General features: G+C 48.4%; 3 protein-coding genes across 3 annotated transcripts; 2 read left to right on the top strand and 1 right to left on the bottom strand.

Moving 5' to 3' along the window:
* Nucleotides 1–1420: 1420 nt before the first annotated feature.
* LOC127772085 (probable serine/threonine-protein kinase PBL19) lies at nucleotides 1421–3236 on the top strand. Its single transcript, XM_052298071.1, has 4 exons — nucleotides 1421–2014; nucleotides 2101–2361; nucleotides 2442–2564; nucleotides 2667–3236. The coding sequence occupies exons 1-4, from the start codon at nucleotides 1592–1594 to the stop codon at nucleotides 3234–3236; spliced, it is 1377 nt and encodes a 458-aa protein (XP_052154031.1). The 5' UTR covers nucleotides 1421–1591.
* A 151-nt stretch (nucleotides 3237–3387) lies between these two features.
* On the bottom strand, nucleotides 3388–7151 carry LOC127772084 (uncharacterized). The gene is made up of 8 exons (XM_052298070.1): nucleotides 6755–7151; nucleotides 6582–6644; nucleotides 6173–6247; nucleotides 6008–6091; nucleotides 5319–5390; nucleotides 4023–4643; nucleotides 3869–3940; nucleotides 3388–3783 (listed from the first exon to the last, which is right to left on the bottom strand). The coding sequence occupies exons 1-8, from the start codon at nucleotides 7088–7090 to the stop codon at nucleotides 3547–3549; spliced, it is 1560 nt and encodes a 519-aa protein (XP_052154030.1). The 5' UTR covers nucleotides 7091–7151; the 3' UTR covers nucleotides 3388–3546.
* Nucleotides 7152–10240: 3089 nt separating this feature from the next.
* Nucleotides 10241–14137, top strand: LOC127772066 (probable metal-nicotianamine transporter YSL16). Its single transcript, XM_052298047.1, has 8 exons — nucleotides 10241–10432; nucleotides 10768–11241; nucleotides 11334–11506; nucleotides 11907–12004; nucleotides 12126–12260; nucleotides 12385–12574; nucleotides 12710–12827; nucleotides 12918–14137. The coding sequence occupies exons 2-8, from the start codon at nucleotides 10857–10859 to the stop codon at nucleotides 13844–13846; spliced, it is 2028 nt and encodes a 675-aa protein (XP_052154007.1). The 5' UTR covers nucleotides 10241–10432; nucleotides 10768–10856; the 3' UTR covers nucleotides 13847–14137.
* The last annotated feature ends 3925 nt before the right edge of the window (nucleotides 14138–18062 follow it).

The raw sequence follows: 18062 nt of genomic DNA, 5'->3' as shown, positions 1-18062 counted from the left end.
GTACCTCAAGGATGGTAAAAATTCTCTTCCACGTGAGAATAGATCCGCTAGAAAACCATAATAGAAAAAAAATGATTTTTTATAAAACCATTCATTCGTTTTACTCTATATCCCCTTGCAAGTGCAACACATGGAACATGCATAGTACTAGTAAAGTATATAACCCGTGCCAATGCACGTGTTACTGACTATAGTATTTGGAGTCTGAAGAAATACTCTACTAGATTAGCTTAGGGCGTGTACAAAGGTACAGTCAAATATGAGCTCTACATTATCTAGAGACTAGCATCTTACAACAGTTAGAGACAACATGGTCTCTAATCATTAATGTATCAAAATACTTTTTCTTACTTTTTTTCCTTTCTTTCACCGCCATACAACAAAAATTGCTCTTATAAATGCTAAGAGTCGACTATAAGTTGTTGTCATGCATAACAACCATACTCCTTTATCTTTTTTCGATATATCAAATTTATTTACATGGTAATAGAAAGACCATTAATAAATACCGTTATATATGCCCTTACCTGCGGCAGGAATCTGTTTTGCTGTGATAATTTGGGACATCATTTATCCTGTCCTCCGCTCATAAGGCGCCGGTTTTTGGACCGAACGACAAGATAGTCAGCCATGCAGGTCAAGATGGACACAGAGTGAAGCAAAAAGTCAGGACATAGATAGCTCACCGAGCAGGCCAACAACGACGTATCCGGGTCAATACGTTGAAGTACATCACTGTTCGGCAGTCAATAATTCTTGTCAACCGGGTGCAGATTTCCAAGAATGAAAAAAGAGAACGAGAGATGACTAGATGAGCACAAAGAGGAAGAAAAAAAAGGATGTTATTAGCAACATCAATGTAGTGTGCCGTGTGGGATCATCTAGTCATCCTCTCGTGGTTCAGGCAGCGGTCGAGGGAGAGGAGGCGGTGGTTGGGACTTGGGAGAAAGCCAGAGATGTGGCTGCGCATATCTTTCCGCATCCTGTAGTGTTGATGATCCAATGGACGCCGTAATGTTTGAAGTTTGAACATTTCAAACACCCATGATGCTTGCAGAATGCAGATTAGCAGGAAACCGTGTGTGCGTTCTGCTTGCTTCGAGCAAAAGCAAGAAGGATAAAGAGGTTGGCAGGGGAGGTGACTGAGAACTGACTGGTTGAGCACTTTGATTCTTCGGAGCCGGTCAGCCGGATCACGGTAGGCAGTACACAGTTCATGGTCCATGACTGTTGTATCAAACGATTCGGCCATTTGGAGGCATGTCTCCTCTTGAGCATCTGCTGCCATTGAGTTTCTTGTGATCGGCAGCTGTCTGCTGTTGGATTTCTCTTCCATCTGGCAGAAATCTGGCTTTGCTGGATTTTTCTTCTCTGATCGATTGGTTCTTCCTTCCACTGTGTTCTCTTTGCTCTTGGCCTTCTCCTGGTTGGATTTTAATCACGTAGAAGTACAGACAAGTCATTGTCGAGCAACAGAAGAAATAGAAAATGTCTCTGTTTTAATCACCAATGCGTGATCTTTTTCTCTGCAACCTCTGAGTTCTTGAAGTACCTGGAATTGTGGTAGCAGCCGGGCTTCTTCCTCCAAGAAATGGGCTGCATGTGCCTCTTCCAGGACAAGCGCAGGAGCAAGAGACGACCGGAGGTGGCGGCGCCGGCGCCGGCACCGGCTCCGCCCTCCCCGAGTGCCGCTGCCGCCGTTTCCACCGATGCGTGCTCGAACGTGTCCGTGCCAGCCGCCGCGCCGAGCACGTGCACGTCGTCGTGGGCGAGCACGAGGCCGTCGGCGAGCTCCTCGGCGGTGAGCACCCCGGAGCCGTACGAGGCGAGGCAGGGCGCCCCCCGCGAGCTCGCTCTCCGCGAGCTCCGCGGCGCCACGGGCGACTTCAGCCCGCTGCTCATGGTCGGCCAGGGCGGCTTCGGGTGCGTCTACCGCGGCGTCCTCCGCCTCCCCGGCGCGCCGCCCCACGGCACCCCCGTCGCCGTCAAGAGGCTCAACCCCGACAGCCGCCAGGCACGCACACACATGACGACACGCTCCCGGTTGATCTCGACCGCTTCCGCCATTTGTGACGACTCCATTGTATCGTGCTCGTGCAGGGGCACAAGGAGTGGCTCGCCGAGGTGCATCTGCTGGGCGTCGTGGAGCACCCCAACCTCGTCAAGCTCCTCGGCTACTGCGCGGCGCAGACGGAGCGAGGCCCGCAGCGGCTGCTGGTGTACGAGTTCGTGCCGAACAAGACGCTGGACGACCACCTGTTCGACCGATCCCACCCCGTCCTCCCGTGGGGCGTCAGGCTGCAGATCGCGCTGGGCGCTGCCGAGGGGTTACTGTACCTCCACGAGGGCCTGGAGTTTCAGGTAATCCACATCTTCTCCGAAAAACTGCGCGTCTTCATCAGAAAACACACCATTTTCACCTGATTTTCCTTGTTTGTCAGATCATATACCGTGATTTCAAGGCTGCAAATGTGCTGCTGGATGATGAGTTCAGACCCAAACTGTCAGATTTCGGATTAGCAAGGGAAGGGCCATCAGAAGGTCAGACACATGTCTCCACAGCGGTATGTGCAAACATCACAGTTCAGAAAATGTGTCAACTCAACACGGATCATATCACTTCTGAATTCTTCAGAAATGAATCCGTTTTGGCTTTGGTGGATCAGGTGATGGGGACGTACGGCTACGCGGCACCGGACTACGTCCGGACGGGGCACCTCACGACCAAGAGCGACGTGTGGAGCTTCGGCGTTGTGCTGTACGAGATCCTCGCCGGCCGGCGGTCGATCGACAAGAGCCGGCCCAAGGACGAGCAGAAGCTCCTCGAGTGGGTGCGGCGGCACCCCGCCGGGAGCCCGCGGTTCGGCCGGATCATGGACGGGAGGCTGCAGGGGAGGTACTCCGTGAGAGCGGCCAAGGAGGTCGCCGAGCTCGCCGCCGGCTGCCTCGCGAAGCACGGCAAGGACCGCCCCGCGATGGCGGAGGTGGTCGAGCGGCTGAGGCGGGCGACGCGGCACGCCGAGCTGGACGGCGAAGTGTATGATGATGCCGGGGAGGAGAGCTCGAGCTCGCCGGCGGCGGCGGCCGTGGAGGACGACGTGGCCGTGGCCGCGGCGGCGGCGAGGCGGCGGATGCTCCACCTTGCTGCGCTCGGGGAGAACGCGAGCGCGAGCGCTCACGCGAGGAGAAGGCTCATGCTCATGAGGGCGGCTGCTGCTGCCACTGCCGCGACGTGACCTGTTCATTCTCTTGTCGGAGTTGACAATCACAATGCAGGATTGACTTCTGAAGGATTTTTTTTTTTTGTGCTGAGATGATATTTTTTTTGTTACGGGTTTTCAGAAAAACAAATTACAGGACTTTGTGACTACAACTTGTACAGCATGGTTAATCCAAATAATACAATTTTCAGTAGAGACATTGTGACAACAAATTGAACAATGTGGTTCTTTTGTGTAAACGACCAAATCGAACAGCACACTAATAACTTCGTGAAACTGAAAGCTGAAGGAATCACATACACGCAGAAGCAGGCATGGAACGAATTCAGTTATCTGCAATTGGAAATGCTGACCCAATTTTGCTGTTTCCCATTCGGTAGCACTTGATGTTTACTCCGTACGGGCCAATCTCAACGCGGTTATCTTCCCCTCCCATAAAGAAGCAGAGCGTGTAGAGTGCAACCTCAAACTCAGGGCTGACACCAATCAGAGTGCTGGATACCGATTTCAGAACACCGTGCCACTCAAACTGAATAGTCAATAGCTGTGTCTCTGAATCAGGCTGCCAAAAGGAGCATTGCACATTTTAGCTCCATTACTCATAATCAAGTTCATCTTGTCTATCAATTTTAAGACTAGATACTTACCGATTCCCCACGCCTCCTTGGGAATATGTAACCTTGGTAATCCACATTCCCATTGGCTTCTTCCAGGTAAAACTGCAATTGTTTCACGAAATACCAATCAGAGTAATTTTTATGCAAGGAATACAAGAACTGTTGTAACATTACAAGAACTTGCCTGAATCCAATTATGGAATCCTGAGACCTCATTCTCTCCCTGTCCTCGTCGTCCCTTGATCTCACCAACGAACACATGCTCAAATGCAGAAGAGCTGCTAGAACTGCCACCTCTTCCATACAAATCGAACCATAGCGATGTCAGCATTCTCTTGAAGTCCTCATAGTCTTGAGACGCGACTCCCTTGAGCACTAAATACCGGTGTAAGTACTTGATTGGCGCTGTCCTGGCAATCTCTTCAATAAATGCTACTTCCTCGTGCTTGTCCTGCTGAGTAACAACTTCTTTGTACCCTTGATGTGGATTGTAATTGTCAAGAAGCGCGCAGAAACGAGAGTAGGTGGGCTTTCTAAGCACATCATCGCCTAGCCAGCTGAACAAAGTTTCAGATGCCATATCACCCTTCTGATATACCTTCTTCCCTTCGCCACATTCGATTCTGTAGTCCTTACCAGGTGTTAGGCGGTTCATATCGAGTTCCCACAGCCGGCTACAAGCTCTTGATAAGCTGTTGAGCTCCTCCCTGGTTGGTTCTACATTTAGGCCATGGTGGATCTGACCAGCATCCTCACAGTACTGTTGTTCAGATGGTGGCCTTCTGTATGCATTCCATGCTTCAGACTGTATAGTATAGTAATTATGAAGGTGCTCAGAATTCAGACAGGATAAGGAAGCTCAGAATATATTAATACGGCGATCTCATATTGTGAAATGGAAACTGACGATCAGTTCATTTATAAAAGGGTAACTGACTCTGACAGTGGTAGAACGATGCAAACACTAAAGTTCTCAAAAAGTACAATAAACCAAAGTGCTTGGGCTGATACATAAAGCTTCAAAGTATTGGTCAATGGTATTGCTCAAAACCTGAAAGATTATTGGTCAACTGTGCCTGACACTTGGGGCTCATTTTGTCATATAACAGAGAGTGCAATAGAATGCTTGATTACACATTGTAGATATCTCAGGGGCTCAAATCAACAAGTTAAGAAAAGGGGTTTGGTTGAACAAAATGGAATAGCTTAGGGGCCCTTTTTGCATGCTAACCAGTTCAAAGACAGCATCAACTGACAGACGTTAAATATCTTTTAGAAAATAATATGTAATAAGTTTATTGACTTTATTCAGCCAAACAAGAACAGTGATACGGGGTGTCGGGGTATTTATAGTAGTCAGTTGACCTTGACTATAAACATGGGCTCAAATTGACTCAAAAACAGATACCTAAAAATCTCAGTAAGTTATAACATTTTGCAGATGTTATTGTATCTAATTGTTAGAAAACCAAAAGCAAACCTGCTGTGGCCTTCCATGATGCTTTTTCTCACCAACAGTCTGCCACCCTCCATCATTTCTCTCATCTCCATCCTGAGTACCCCAAACCAAACAGGTAAGCCTCCACAATATACACTCAAAATACCTGTCCCATCTTCAAACTGATGCTAGAAAAAAAAACTAAATCGCAGCAGGAAGAACTGTTAAATAATTGTAACTTCGTTTATGAGATTATAAGCATGTATTTTGCAGTAAATATTAGCACATTATTAACTTGATCAACTCATTAGTCAAGCGCAACGAGCATAGGAAAAACACATCCGGAAATGAGATTATCAAGCTCTATTTAGTATTCACTCCAAGCTTCCATCTCCTTTTGTTTTCCTTTTGAAAGCTAATGAGCCAAGGTTGAGATATACAAGCTTCAATCGAGCTGTACCATTAGACCAACTCTTTATTTTTCAGGAAGAAGCTTAAACAAGAAAATCAAAGAAATCAAGAGTCATTCTACATAACGCGCATATACTACTAGACCTGTACACTCTATATCACTATTCTGTGACTAAGGAACAAACTCAAAATGTGCCACACACAACCACCAAAGCACCACCAAGGCTACAACACGACAAACATATAATATGTGAATTGCTCAAATTCATGTACATATCTGTATTGCAAAAAGAAAAAGGAAGAAGATAACTGAATCGAACCTGTTGCTGCCTCCTGTAAGCTGGCGCTTGCTGATGCTGCTGTGGGCGTCGGCTACTACTGTCCTTCCTGTACTCTTCCTCATACTACAGACGTGGAGCCCAGCTACGTAAGCAGAGTGGCACACTTACAATTTTTACAGAAAATGTGTACACAAAATGGAAAACCTGGTTGTGCTGATGCTGCTTCCGGCCATCCACCCTCTCCCAATCCCCATCCTCCCTCCTCTCTTGCCTCCCATCCTAAATTCAACCAGAGAATTAAATTATTAAGCACTTATGGGTCTTTTGGGGTAGAGTGGAGCTGTGGAGCAGCAAAAACCCAGCTCCACCCCCGTAGTATAAATTTGTGGAGTAGCTCTGCTAACTCCGCTCCGAAAAACAGAGTATTTGGACCGCTTGGAACAGCTCCAGCTCCAAATAAGTTGGACTTGGGAGCTAGAGCTGTGCCAAACGGGGCCTTAACTACGCCCCTACTACCATAACACTAACTGCAAACTACCAGAAGAAGATTAACTAAAACCGAATTCCGGTCTGGATTAATGTTCTCCCAGACAAAACAGCAATCGTCACTCACCCGCCTCGAATTCCGATGGTCCGGGCGCTCCTCCGCCTCGCCGCCCTTGTGATCGGAGACCACCTGCCACATCCCCAAAACACTAAGAAGCTTAGACCGACAAACCCAACCAATTACATCCCTCACGATTTCCTTTATCTTCTTCCGCAATCGCGCGAACAGGTGGCGCTCACCTCGGCCCACGTCGACCGCGACCGCTCGTCGCCGCGGCCCTCCTCCTCCTCCCGCGCGGGGCGGTGCCTCCTCGGCGCGTCGTCCTCGCCGCCCCGCTCACCTCGTCCGGCGCCTTCGACGGCGTCGATCGCCACGTTGATCAGCCCCTTGATGAGCCCGTCCATGGCGACCGAGGAACCGCGTCTCTCCCCTCCCTCCGGCTTCGCCCGTGGCCACGGGGCAATGGGCGAGGCGAATAATGGAGTGGGAGATCTGATCGGCTGTTGGGATCTACCTGGATGAGGAGGAGGAGGAGTGGGGGCGGGATGATCGAGTGGTTTAGGGAGGATCTGCATGTGATGTGGGTGATTGCCATTTCGACAATTGGGCTGGCCGGCGGCTGGAGTAATTGCGAGGGTGATGGGGACGGAGAGGCGGTGGCACGGTGGCAGGTTGACTTGTTGCTGCCCTCCCGCCTCTGTTAATTTAACCGCTGCTGCCGACGCCGACGATCCGACGTGTCGTTCCGATGGCCTGTACGCGGTTGCAGCATGCGCTGTACCGGGCCGAGCCAGCGCGTAATGGGCCGATTAAGCCCATAAGGTTGGTACGTTGGGCTGATGTAGTAGGAGCGGTTACAATTTGGGCCTTTTCCTGATTCTTGACGGCATGATGGGCTTGATGGCCCAGTTATGGGTCTCGTGTCTCCAAGTTGTTCATCGTGCCCATGCAACCTTTTCGTTATGTAGGCTTCTACGAAAGTTTCGTAGCCTTAAAATCTTCTTAGCAGAGTAGCAGTACCAGGAGGAAAGTAGCGTCAGTTTCAGATGCTTTTGGTTAGTTAAGAACTTTTCTAGCTCCTTTCAGAAGTCCATACTGCCATACATGGAGCTAACTCCAGGCTTGTTTTTGGCAACTAACGCTAATACTCCGTATGACACTCGTTGCCTTTATAGGCCGATGCTGATGCAGTGATGCTCTCTATCACAACAAGGCCTTGTCGATCGTCCACTCTACGACTCTACAGATTGATTTGGGTCACGGTGATCTCTATATGTTATGCCTGTTTGACTTGCCATTTAGAAATGTTAGTGTATGTTTCCCCTGTTCTGATGAGATCATTTCTGGCGAGTTGCATCAGAGGAATTCTACTTTACCTTATCTGTTTTCTTTATTAAATTTGGAACGCCATACACTTGATTCCTGTAAACCATGAGCTCATGTGGCTAACTGGCTATCTCTAATATGCATTTGACTTTCCAACAGAGTTGCGCTAGGTTTATATTAACCGTACCAGTTAAATATTAGTCCAGTACTCCAGTGTAACCAATAGAATTTCTTTAATATTGAAAGAAAACCCAGCTAATTTAGGACAATTTGAATTTGCTAATGGATGATGAATTGTTAACTGAGTTTATGTTAATTACTTGAGTATACAAACGAATAAATTAATATTACAAAAAATGCACTTTTAAAAAATGTTTTTAAGAAATATAGGTGAGGAAAGTTTTTTTTAGAAAAATCTTATCGTTTGCTACGTGCTCTTTATAATCAACATTATAATCTCAAAAGAAGGGCATTTAATGGTACGACTTCAGTTCCTTTTTTTTTATACTGATGCAGAGGCTTTATCACAATACTGTGTCGCGCATTGTTCATTCTACTACAAACCGTTGCAACCGGCTGTACTCCACCAATATTCTAGGAAGAATAATACCCCCCAAACAAAAAAAAAACTACAGTCAATGGGAAATCTTAATTGAAAAATGAGATGGATGCACCGGATTTCTTAACTTAATTACCTGGGTTTCGTAATAGCTACAGATTGATTGGGGGCTCGAGTGCTCGACGATCTCTAGCCTATGCTATTTGACTTTCGATTTGGATATACAGAGTCATTGTTCATGTCCAACTTCTGATCATATCATTTTCTGATTATATCATTTCTGGCAAGTAGCCTCATAAGAATGCTACTTTACTTCTTAGTATTAAATTTCGGAACACCATACACTGAACAGGCATGAGTTCATGCGGCCAACTCTATTATGAATTTGACTTTCCAAAAACAATGAATTAATTTGCAATTAAATATGCCCCCTAAATTTTAGTCAGAAAAAAGCTGGATACCAGGAGTACAATTTTTTCCTTTATAATTATATCAGGACTAACTTGACATCAATTGAATTAAGAGTGACGTGGAACCACCAAGTGAGGTGGAACGCGGTTGAGTGCACATGCACGATAACTATATTTGCACAGTTAAAATTTAGTTGAGTATAACACATAGAGGGGGTGTTCGGTAGTACCAATTGTGACTGAAAGTGGGGCAGTAACTATAATACCAGAGCAAAGATATATATCTACGGTGTCAGCCGCACTACTACGGCTGTGTAGCAGCATCTTAACACAGTGAAACACCTCCAAAACTCTTACCCCCATCGGTTGGCCTAATAAGTCAAAGCAAAAACCAAATTTTAAAATTTTGTATTTGATTTAAAAATATTTTGAACTTAATTTCTTTTTAGTGTTGGCTTTTAATCACTATGAACAAATATATAAAATTTTTACCTATAAATTAATTTTTATTCTCTAATAAGCTATTTTGGCTTATTAGAAAATATGGACAACCGATAAGGCTCTTTTTTCTATTATTATTATTATAGAAAGATGCACACTACACCCGTGTGCCTCAGGAATAAGAGGAGCAACACACGTCCAGATGCCAACGATAAATCTCTGGTCTCGCTAAATTATTGAATACGGTGAATAAATTTATACAAACTGCAACTCCAATATCACATTTTCTTTCTCTTTTCCACCCATAAAATTCTCTTCACTTGTAACGTAGAAAAATTCCAGCTCATTTAATGATATCACTTCACTATCTCTTTTGTCATGCTTTAAATCGTGTGCCGATTCGTGGAGACGGGTATGAGTATGACAACCAATGCCATATATTCCATACCTCAGTCGCATGATACTACTACTAGTACTATTAATACACGAAATCAAGCGATACTGAATCTGTTGCATCTGTAGCAATCATGCGACTAGGTACATGAGGTTTGCATTTGCGTACACGAACTCCTCAAATATTGCGAATGCTTGTACTACGACTCTAAATCACACAAATTAAGATCGCGTAGATTGAAACTGGACAAGCAGTACATGTACAAAATCCGAGCATCCGACCACGGAAAGAGGGGAAAGAAAATTGCAAAGCCATGGGGCACACTCCCATCACCAGTTTATTCCTGTATTTCCACACGTCGCGATCCCTCACCCAACCATGCAAAAGTCAAGTGCACGGGAGGAAGAAGAAGAAGAGGAGGTTGCTGCAGGTGCAGGGTCCAAACGCCAACCCCTCGTTGCTCTTGGAAAAAAAAAAATCGCACATCACTGACCGACCCCGCCATTTTCGTCGCCGTCCGTTCCCCTTGTACTGCACCTCTGAAAATTCTCCCCCCTTCTCTTTTTTGTACTTCTCCCCCGCATCCACACGTGTACTGGATACGTCGTGCAGAGGGGGTGCAGTACAGTGAGCCGAGCTGCTTCTCTCGTTCAGTCGTTCCCCGCAGTTGACGCCTATTTAATTGACCCGCCTGCCGCCTCCTCTCGTTCCCATCCCCGGTGTGGTGGCGTTCGTCTGATCGTCGTCTCCGAGCGGTGCTGCTGTTTTCGCAGGGAGGACAGTACAGGTGAGAGGTTTCTGCATGCGGTGCTCGTTACAATTTGGTGTTGGATTGTGCTTTTGCTGCCTTTCTGGTTTCTGCTCGTGATTTGTGGTTCTTTTGTTCGTCGCCTTGTTGGCCTCTGTCATTACTGACCCCCGTGGAGCAGAGTGGCAGATGGCCAAATGCCTCTGGCTTTGCTAGAAGCCAATTTTATAACTAATCCTGCCCGTTTCAATTCAACGGCGCTTGTACTCTTCTGTCTAATGCAAGGGCGCTGGGCGCACATGGATGGGTTGTTGGATTGTGTCGCCCTGGTACGCGTAAACAAATGTGCTCACGATTACATCTCTCCCCTGCAGCCGCCGCGGCCACCGGTGCCGCCGCCGACGTCTCGGAGCTCGAGCTGCTAGTCCCCAGGGGGGGCGCCTCGTCGGGTGCGGCCGGCAGCATGGACCGCCACGCGCTGGGCGGCGGTGGCGCGCTGGAGATCGAGAAGACGCCGGAGGCGGCGGAGGACATGGAGTCGGAGCCCGCGCTGGCGGCGGCGCGCGAGGCGGAGCGCGTCCCGCCGTGGCGGGAGCAGGTGACCGCCCGCGGGATGGTGGCGGCGCTGCTGATCGGCGTGGTGTACACGGTGATCGTGATGAAGCTGAGCCTCACCACGGGGCTCATCCCCACGCTCAACGTCTCCGCCGCGCTGCTCGCCTTCCTCGCGCTCCGGGGATGGACGCACGCGCTCGACCGCCTCGGCATTGCCTCCCGCCCCTTCACCCGCCAGGAGAACACCGTCATCCAGACCTGCGCCGTCGCCTGCTACACCATCGGCTACGGCGGTAGCTCTCCTGTCTCCCCTCCCCTCTCATCACCCCGGCCAATCTTGGCGTCTCGTTGCGCTAACCGCGTCGCGCGTTCGCGTGGAGCACAGGTGGATTCGGGTCGTTCTTGCTGGGGCTGAACAAGAAGACGTACGAGCTGTCCGGCGCGAGCACGCCGGGGAACGTGCCGGGGAGCTACAAGGAGCCCGGGATCGGGTGGATGACGGGGTTCCTCCTCTCCACCAGCTTCGTGGGGCTCCTCACCTTGCTCCCTCTCCGAAAGGTACACTACTGACTCCCTTTGCTCTTCTTTGATTTTCCCCTTTCCATGCCGTACCTTTCAGCGTTTACCGTTTCTGTCAGATTCTCTGAATTTTCCGAGATTGATCTTTACTGTCATACGTTCTGAAAAAAATGGCATTGGTTGTACGATCGTTCAGCATCAGAGTTGCAATCGTTGACCACGATTAACAAACATTAACCATCATTTTCTCCTTTTCTCACTTATTAAGGACCTGTTGTGTCTTTCAGTTATGGTTTGGAGTGCTACAGTACACTACTGATAAAGTCTATTCTACACGTTTATTGTGTCCTTCAGTCTTTTTTTTTTTCTGAACAAAAAGTGGGCTAATTATCAATCTTGCCCAAAATGAAGGAATCTGATAAAAACCGATATTTTGCAGGTGCTGGTCATCGACTACAAGCTAACATATCCAAGTGGGACAGCGACTGCTGTTCTCATAAACGGGTTTCACACGCCTCAAGGAGATAAGAATGCGAAGTAAGCTCTTTATTTCAGATTTCAGCCAAGTGCTGATGAAATCATGATTGAGCCGACCAAAAACGCTGCAGAAATAGTTGGGATTCACTGACTTGATTCAATGGTTTCCCCTCAATGCCAGAAAGCAAGTCCGTGGATTCCTCAGGTATTTCGGCATCAGCTTCTTGTGGAGCTTCTTCCAGTGGTTCTACACCGGCGGTGACGTCTGCGGATTCCTCCAGTTCCCTACCTTTGGGCTGAAAGCTTGGAAACACACGTAATTTTTTTACTGTTTCCATACAATTTTTATTTACTGTTTCTTTTTCACTGATCATTGTATGCTTCAGTGGTAAAGCCGCAACAAAAACAACTTTTTGCTGAGTAATTTCTTCCATCACCAGATTTTTCTTCGACTTCAGTCTCACGTATGTTGGTGCCGGGATGATCTGTTCTCACCTTGTCAACCTCTCTCTCTTGTTCGGCGCGATCCTCTCCTGGGGAATAATGTGGCCGCTCATCGGCAAGCAGAAGGGGAATTGGTACTCTGCTAAGGCATCTGAAAGTAGCATGTCGGGCCTGTTCGGTTACAAGGTGTGTTCATCAGTTCACCTGTCCCAATAATGGTACATTTGTAGTACTACTAGACTAGTTCAGGCAGCACAATATATACACATTTCCTAGCTTTTTTTTTTTGAAAAAAAAAACTCAACATCGCTACCTGTGCAGTCCTTCATCTGCATTGCACTTCTCGTTGGAGATGGCTTCTACAACTTCGTCAAAGTGATCGTTGTCACTCTCAAGAGCGTACGCGAAAGATCAAGGCGCAGGGGTCTTAACAACAGAGGTAAATGCACCGTAAAAAAAGATTTAGATCGCCTCGCGTATTTTCAGTTCAGGCTGAAGCTTACAGGAGTAGTTCATTACGCATTTGCAGTGGCGGACGCGGACACCATGGCGATCGACGACATGCAGCGGAACGAGGTGTTCAACCGGGACAACATCCCGACCTGGATGGCGTACACCGGGTACACGCTGCTCAGCGTCATCGCCGTGGTCCTCATCCCGGTGATGTTCCGGCAGGTGAAGTGGTACTACGTGATCATCGCGTACCTGCTGGCGCCGGCGCTGGGGTTCTGCAACGCCTACGGCACGGGGCTCACCGACATGAACATGGGGTACAACTACGGCAAGATCGCGCTCTTCATCTTCGCGGCGTGGGCCGGGAAGGACGACGGCGTGGTGGCCGGGCTCGTCGGGTGCGGGCTGGTGAAGCAGCTGGTGCTCATCTCCGCCGACCTGATGCACGACTTCAAGACGGGCCACCTGACGCTGACCTCGCCGCGGTCGATGCTGGTCGGGCAGGTGGTGGGCACGCTGATGGGGTGCGTCGTCGCGCCGCTCACCTTCTTCCTCTTCTACAAGGCGTTCGACGTCGGCGACCCCAACGGGTACTGGAAGGCGCCGTACGCGCTCATCTACCGGAACATGGCCATCATCGGCGTGGAGGGGTTCTCGGCGCTGCCGAGGCACTGCCTGCAGCTGTGCGCGGGGTTCTTCGCGTTCGCGGTGCTCGCCAACCTGGCGCGGGACTTCCTGCCGCGCAGGTACGGGCGGTACATGCCGCTGCCCATGGCCATGGCCGTGCCGTTCCTCGTCGGCGCCAGCTTCGCCATCGACATGTGCGCCGGCAGCCTCGTGGTGTTCCTCTGGCACAGGTTCGACGGCAAGAGGGCCGCGCTGCTCGTGCCGGCCGTCGCGTCCGGCCTCATCTGCGGCGACGGGATTTGGACGTTCCCTTCGTCGCTGCTCGCGCTGGCCAAGGTCAAGCCACCCATCTGCATGAAGTTCATACCGGGAAACTAGCCAATGCATCGCTGTAATTTACAGCGTCAATGCAGACGTATAGATCGTAAAAAAAGAGATCGTATAGACGTATAGTGTCAATGCAGAAACACTAGAAAAGAGATCGTGTATCGAGCGTTTTGGACTTAGATTTAAGATTTAGGCGCAGCGAGAGGAAGAACGGGTGTAGCTATGACGGATAAATCCCCAAAAGCAGAAATGCTGTTCATAGGGGTTGGGGTTCTGTACTGTGTATATCAGTTGAGAAGAAAATTAGATGAAAACACAACAATTAGTTGTGCTTATTGTCAAGTGCTACGATACTGAAACACAGTCGAGGACAAGTGCTAGCACAGTAGCGTCGTCGTGCCATCTCTGTCGAGAGAAATATTGGCATCTCGGCGTGCCGTGCCAGTTCCCGTCAGCCCATCATGTCCGCATCAGCGACGATCCCTTTTTCGATCGCATTTGCCCACCGTTGCGGTTCCCTCAACTTATCACCAACAGATTCTCCGGCTCGCACCACAAGTTCTTTTTTTGTGAAGGTTGGCACATTGCCTTTTTCCCTTTCGTGGCAATCTCACCGTCACTACTTCCACAAACAGGGTACTTAACTCGCTGACACAAACACGATGAACTGGACACTCATTGACGCTACGACCTTTTAAGACTTTTAGCTCTTTTTGGTTCCACTGCATGTCACCTCCGAGCTTGGCCTGCACTGATTTGTTACATCCCTCTGAAGACTGAAGCATAATAGTGAAAAAAGGTTGCGGATGTTTATCATCGAGAGATCAATAATTCAAATTCAATATGGTGCGTTTCAACGCGAAGTTTGCATCAGCTTTTCGTCAGTAGAGGTTTTGTGGGTGTAACTGTCACTCTGTCAGATAGGCTATTCCGTTGCCAAGGCCGGATAGGTTCGCTGAATAATTGGATGGATGAATTATACGATGATGAGAAGGAATAAAAATCTCGGCCATTAGTCGTGCTCCACTTTGGTTCGCGCCTGCAACCCACGCGAACAGTGGCGGATGGAAACGATAGAAACACGTGCGTTCAGGTTACTGGCGCTTCGGTTCAGAGCATCCATCCACAGACAGATTGAAGAGCGCTGCTGACTGTTGCTGTTTTTTTTTCCTTTCTTCAGAAGAAGATGGTCGCCTGTTGTTTCTGCAGCAGAAACCACTAGCTGATTAAATCTGTCCTACAGATCTTCGAAAAGACTGAATCTTTTGTCTGGTTTTGTTAATCCACCACTAAAGAACGGGTTTATTAGCGGGAACCAAAGAATGTTTCCGCCTTTAGGATTCTCAAACCATTGTAAACAGAACAGCATAATGATTAGTAGATGAGTTGAATGAGGCTCGCGGTAGTGACGATGGAACCAACACTCTCCTCCGTCGAGGGAGAAGAGAAAGTTACGGGGACGACGACGGAGGTGAGGAGGGGGTGAGCACCTGAGTAAGGAAATCACGCACCCAATTCGACCAATCTTTAGAGGCGAGCGGCGTCCCCTACGATGGCCGGCGTGAAAGCGCTAGGAGTCATTGCGATAATTAGATTAATCATGCACATAAGTACACATAGACCCGGTACATCTCTATCTCTACAATCTATTTATAGAAACAGAATCGAGAGAGAATCAGAGAAAAAGGGTAGGAGATAGGAATACAAAACTATATCTCTAACACCCCGATGAAACTAGAAGGGAAATAACACAGAGCTAGGAAGACCCCTTGATGAAGATGTTAGCGTAAAGTCAGCACATGAATAACCCGAACAGTACCAAGAACGACTTTGTCCCGAAACCCTAACAATTCCGGGCTCCAGCTATAGGCAGTGGGCTTCAGTAAGAAACAATTCCGTCCGCATCAAAGCAAAGTTCAGAGCTCTGTTTCCTGGTCGTCGTGGTTGGAATGTTGGATATCAGCTTTACTGACGAATAATCTCCATTGCTCGTGCCCTTGCGTCCGTCTGCATCTGACTGCTACGGATTGGAATTTGGAAGAACCATGAAGCTTTCTTCCTTGCATTGCAGGGCAGTAGGGCATGCGAGAATCGTGATATGATGCTTCACTGACGCGGTCGATATGGTTTCAGGTCGGTCTGGTGGATGGCATCTCTTTGTTGACTGTTGAACATTTGTGGAAAATATCAGGTTGGTTAACGCCAGAGTTCAGGTTCTTCGTAGTACAAATGTACAATCGACAGTACAAAAGCAATTCAGTACTAAAAAACTTGCAAAAAAATACCAATCATAGTGAGGTTACTCGACTGTCCAAGAATATGCAAGCACTTGTAATGGCCACAGCCTAACTTTGGACTATGCAAAGGTCCACGTTTACTGACAAGTAATGCTTGTCAACTTCAACTACGAATACCTGCAGGCACCTGGTACGCTAATTTAATAAAGTAATCACACGAAGACTATAGTACACGATCGTCCAAATTGAAGTAGTAGTACAATGTACTATACCATTATACTCCCTCCGTCTTAAAATATAACAACTTTTAACTCTCAAGATTTATCCAAAAATATAACTTTTTTACCAACATTCTCTTCCTAAACAATCACAACTCTCCACCATTCACTTTTTCCAACTACCTTCATTGCTTAACCAATCACAACCCTACATCAATCACTTATATCTACTTTCTTAATAACCGTGTTCAACTTTAAAAATGGTTATATTCTGGAACGGAGGTAGTACCTCTGATTACTCCTTGCAGTACATTATGTACTGCAGCAGCCTTCTCAAAACTTCAGAGAATGGCATTGTGCTCAACGGAAAGTGACCCAACTAAGCACCTAACACCACCAGGAAAAATTCCAGGCCATGAAATATGCTCTGCTTTCCTCACGCCTGCATGGCTGCTGCCCACGCAAAAGAACAACGTGTGGAAAGGGAGAAATTCTCGTGGGCATTGCTTGAAGTATACTATCCATGAAAGTTACTAGGGCCACAGCCTATTGGTGAAGTGGTGCATGTACGACCTGAGATTTGCGAATGATGTTGCCTGGTACTTCTGCATCAGAAACCACCAGAAGCTAGTAGGTTGTTTAAATTAGTCCATCAGGTGTTCGAAAAGGCTAAGCTTTTGTTTTTTTTTTAATTGATCCATCACCAAAGGCATACATTTTGCTTTTAGCATTCAGAGCATGATACGCAAAATAGAATGGCAGAGCTTTAATTTGTGCTCCAAATCTTCGACAAGGTCAGAGCTTTTGATTGTTTAATCCGTGATGATCAAAGAAGAAGGTGCTGCAGTCGATGCAATCAGCATTGTTCTCCTTTTGCTTGTCGCCGGATATTGGATAGTGTAGGTACTTTTGATTATATAAAGAAAGGAAAGAACATTGAGCACCTATAAAATTCAGGAATAAATTCACTTCGTGACCCTCAAAGGTGATCGAAATCTAATCCGTGACCCTAAACCACAAAACCGGTTATCTCGACCCCCAACTCTTAAAACCGGTGCAATTTGACTCCCTCGGCGGTTTTGGAGGGTGGTTTCACCAACGTGACGCCTACGTGGCAGTATTAACTCGGTCTTCTTTCCACATGGTGTTGGCGTGACGCTTAGGTGGCATTAGAAATAAAAAATTCGTGTGGGACCCATTTGTTACTCACACACAAAAATATATTGTGGGACCCACTGTGGGGCCCACATGTCATCCTCTCTCTACCTTCTTCATCCTCCCCTATCTCTCTTTCCCTCCGCGAGCATGGGATAGGGCCACTGGCGGCGGCGGTGGGCGGGAGGGCGGGCGGGCGACGGCCGGAGAAGGGGCCAGATCTTCGGCGGCGGCGGACAGAGGCCGGAGCGGCGGTGGCCAGCGCCTACTCCAACCCCATCCACAACCTCCTCCGCCCTTCCCGCGGCGTCGTTGCCGGCGCCGGCGTTAGTGACCCCATTTCTCTCCCTCTCATTCCTTCTCCACGTGGCACAGCGACGAGGAGCGGCCACGCCTACTCCCTCGAGCTCTGCTGCCGCCGCTCCGGCCCCTGTCCGCCGCCGTTGCCAAACCCAACCCCCGTTCGTCGCTACTGCTCCCGTGAACAGAAAACGGGGGAGAAAGAGATGAGGGAGGGAGAGAGAGAGAGGGAGGAGGAAGATCTGGCCCCGCCGCTGTCGCCGCCCTAGTGTCGCCTGCCTGCCGCCGCCGCTTGCCCTAATGTGCCGGCCTCCCTCGACCGCCGCTGCTTGTGAAGGGAAGAGAACACTTGTGAAT

This window comes from Oryza glaberrima, chromosome 4 (assembly GCF_000147395.1).
Source record: "Oryza glaberrima chromosome 4, OglaRS2, whole genome shotgun sequence".
NCBI lineage: Eukaryota > Viridiplantae > Streptophyta > Magnoliopsida > Poales > Poaceae > Oryza > Oryza glaberrima.
Note: the sequence above shows the minus strand (reverse complement) of the source record. Positions and strands in the feature narration are given on the sequence as shown.

Bases quoted from the DNA above. Each gene is read 5' to 3' on its own strand.
- LOC127772085 (XM_052298071.1), top strand. From the start codon at position 1,592: ATGGGCTGCATGTGCCTCTTCCAGGACAAGCGCAGGAGCAAGAGACGA. The intron at 2,015-2,100 runs GCACGCACACAC...GTGCTCGTGCAG, and splicing joins TCAACCCCGACAGCCGCCAG to GGGCACAAGGAGTGGCTCGC. The intron at 2,565-2,666 runs GTATGTGCAAAC...TTGGTGGATCAG, and splicing joins AGACACATGTCTCCACAGCG to GTGATGGGGACGTACGGCTA.
- LOC127772084 (XM_052298070.1), bottom strand. From the start codon at position 7,090: ATGCAGATCCTCCCTAAACCACTCGATCATCCCGCCCCCACTCCTCCT. The intron at 4,644-5,318 runs GTTTGCTTTTGG...TATACTATACAG, and splicing joins ATCATGGAAGGCCACAGCAG to TCTGAAGCATGGAATGCATA. The intron at 3,784-3,868 runs GTAAGTATCTAG...TCCTTTTGGCAG, and splicing joins CAAGGAGGCGTGGGGAATCG to CCTGATTCAGAGACACAGCT.
- LOC127772066 (XM_052298047.1), top strand. From the start codon at position 10,857: ATGGACCGCCACGCGCTGGGCGGCGGTGGCGCGCTGGAGATCGAGAAG. The intron at 12,575-12,709 runs GTGTGTTCATCA...CTACCTGTGCAG, and splicing joins CGGGCCTGTTCGGTTACAAG to TCCTTCATCTGCATTGCACT. The intron at 12,828-12,917 runs GTAAATGCACCG...ACGCATTTGCAG, and splicing joins CAGGGGTCTTAACAACAGAG to TGGCGGACGCGGACACCATG.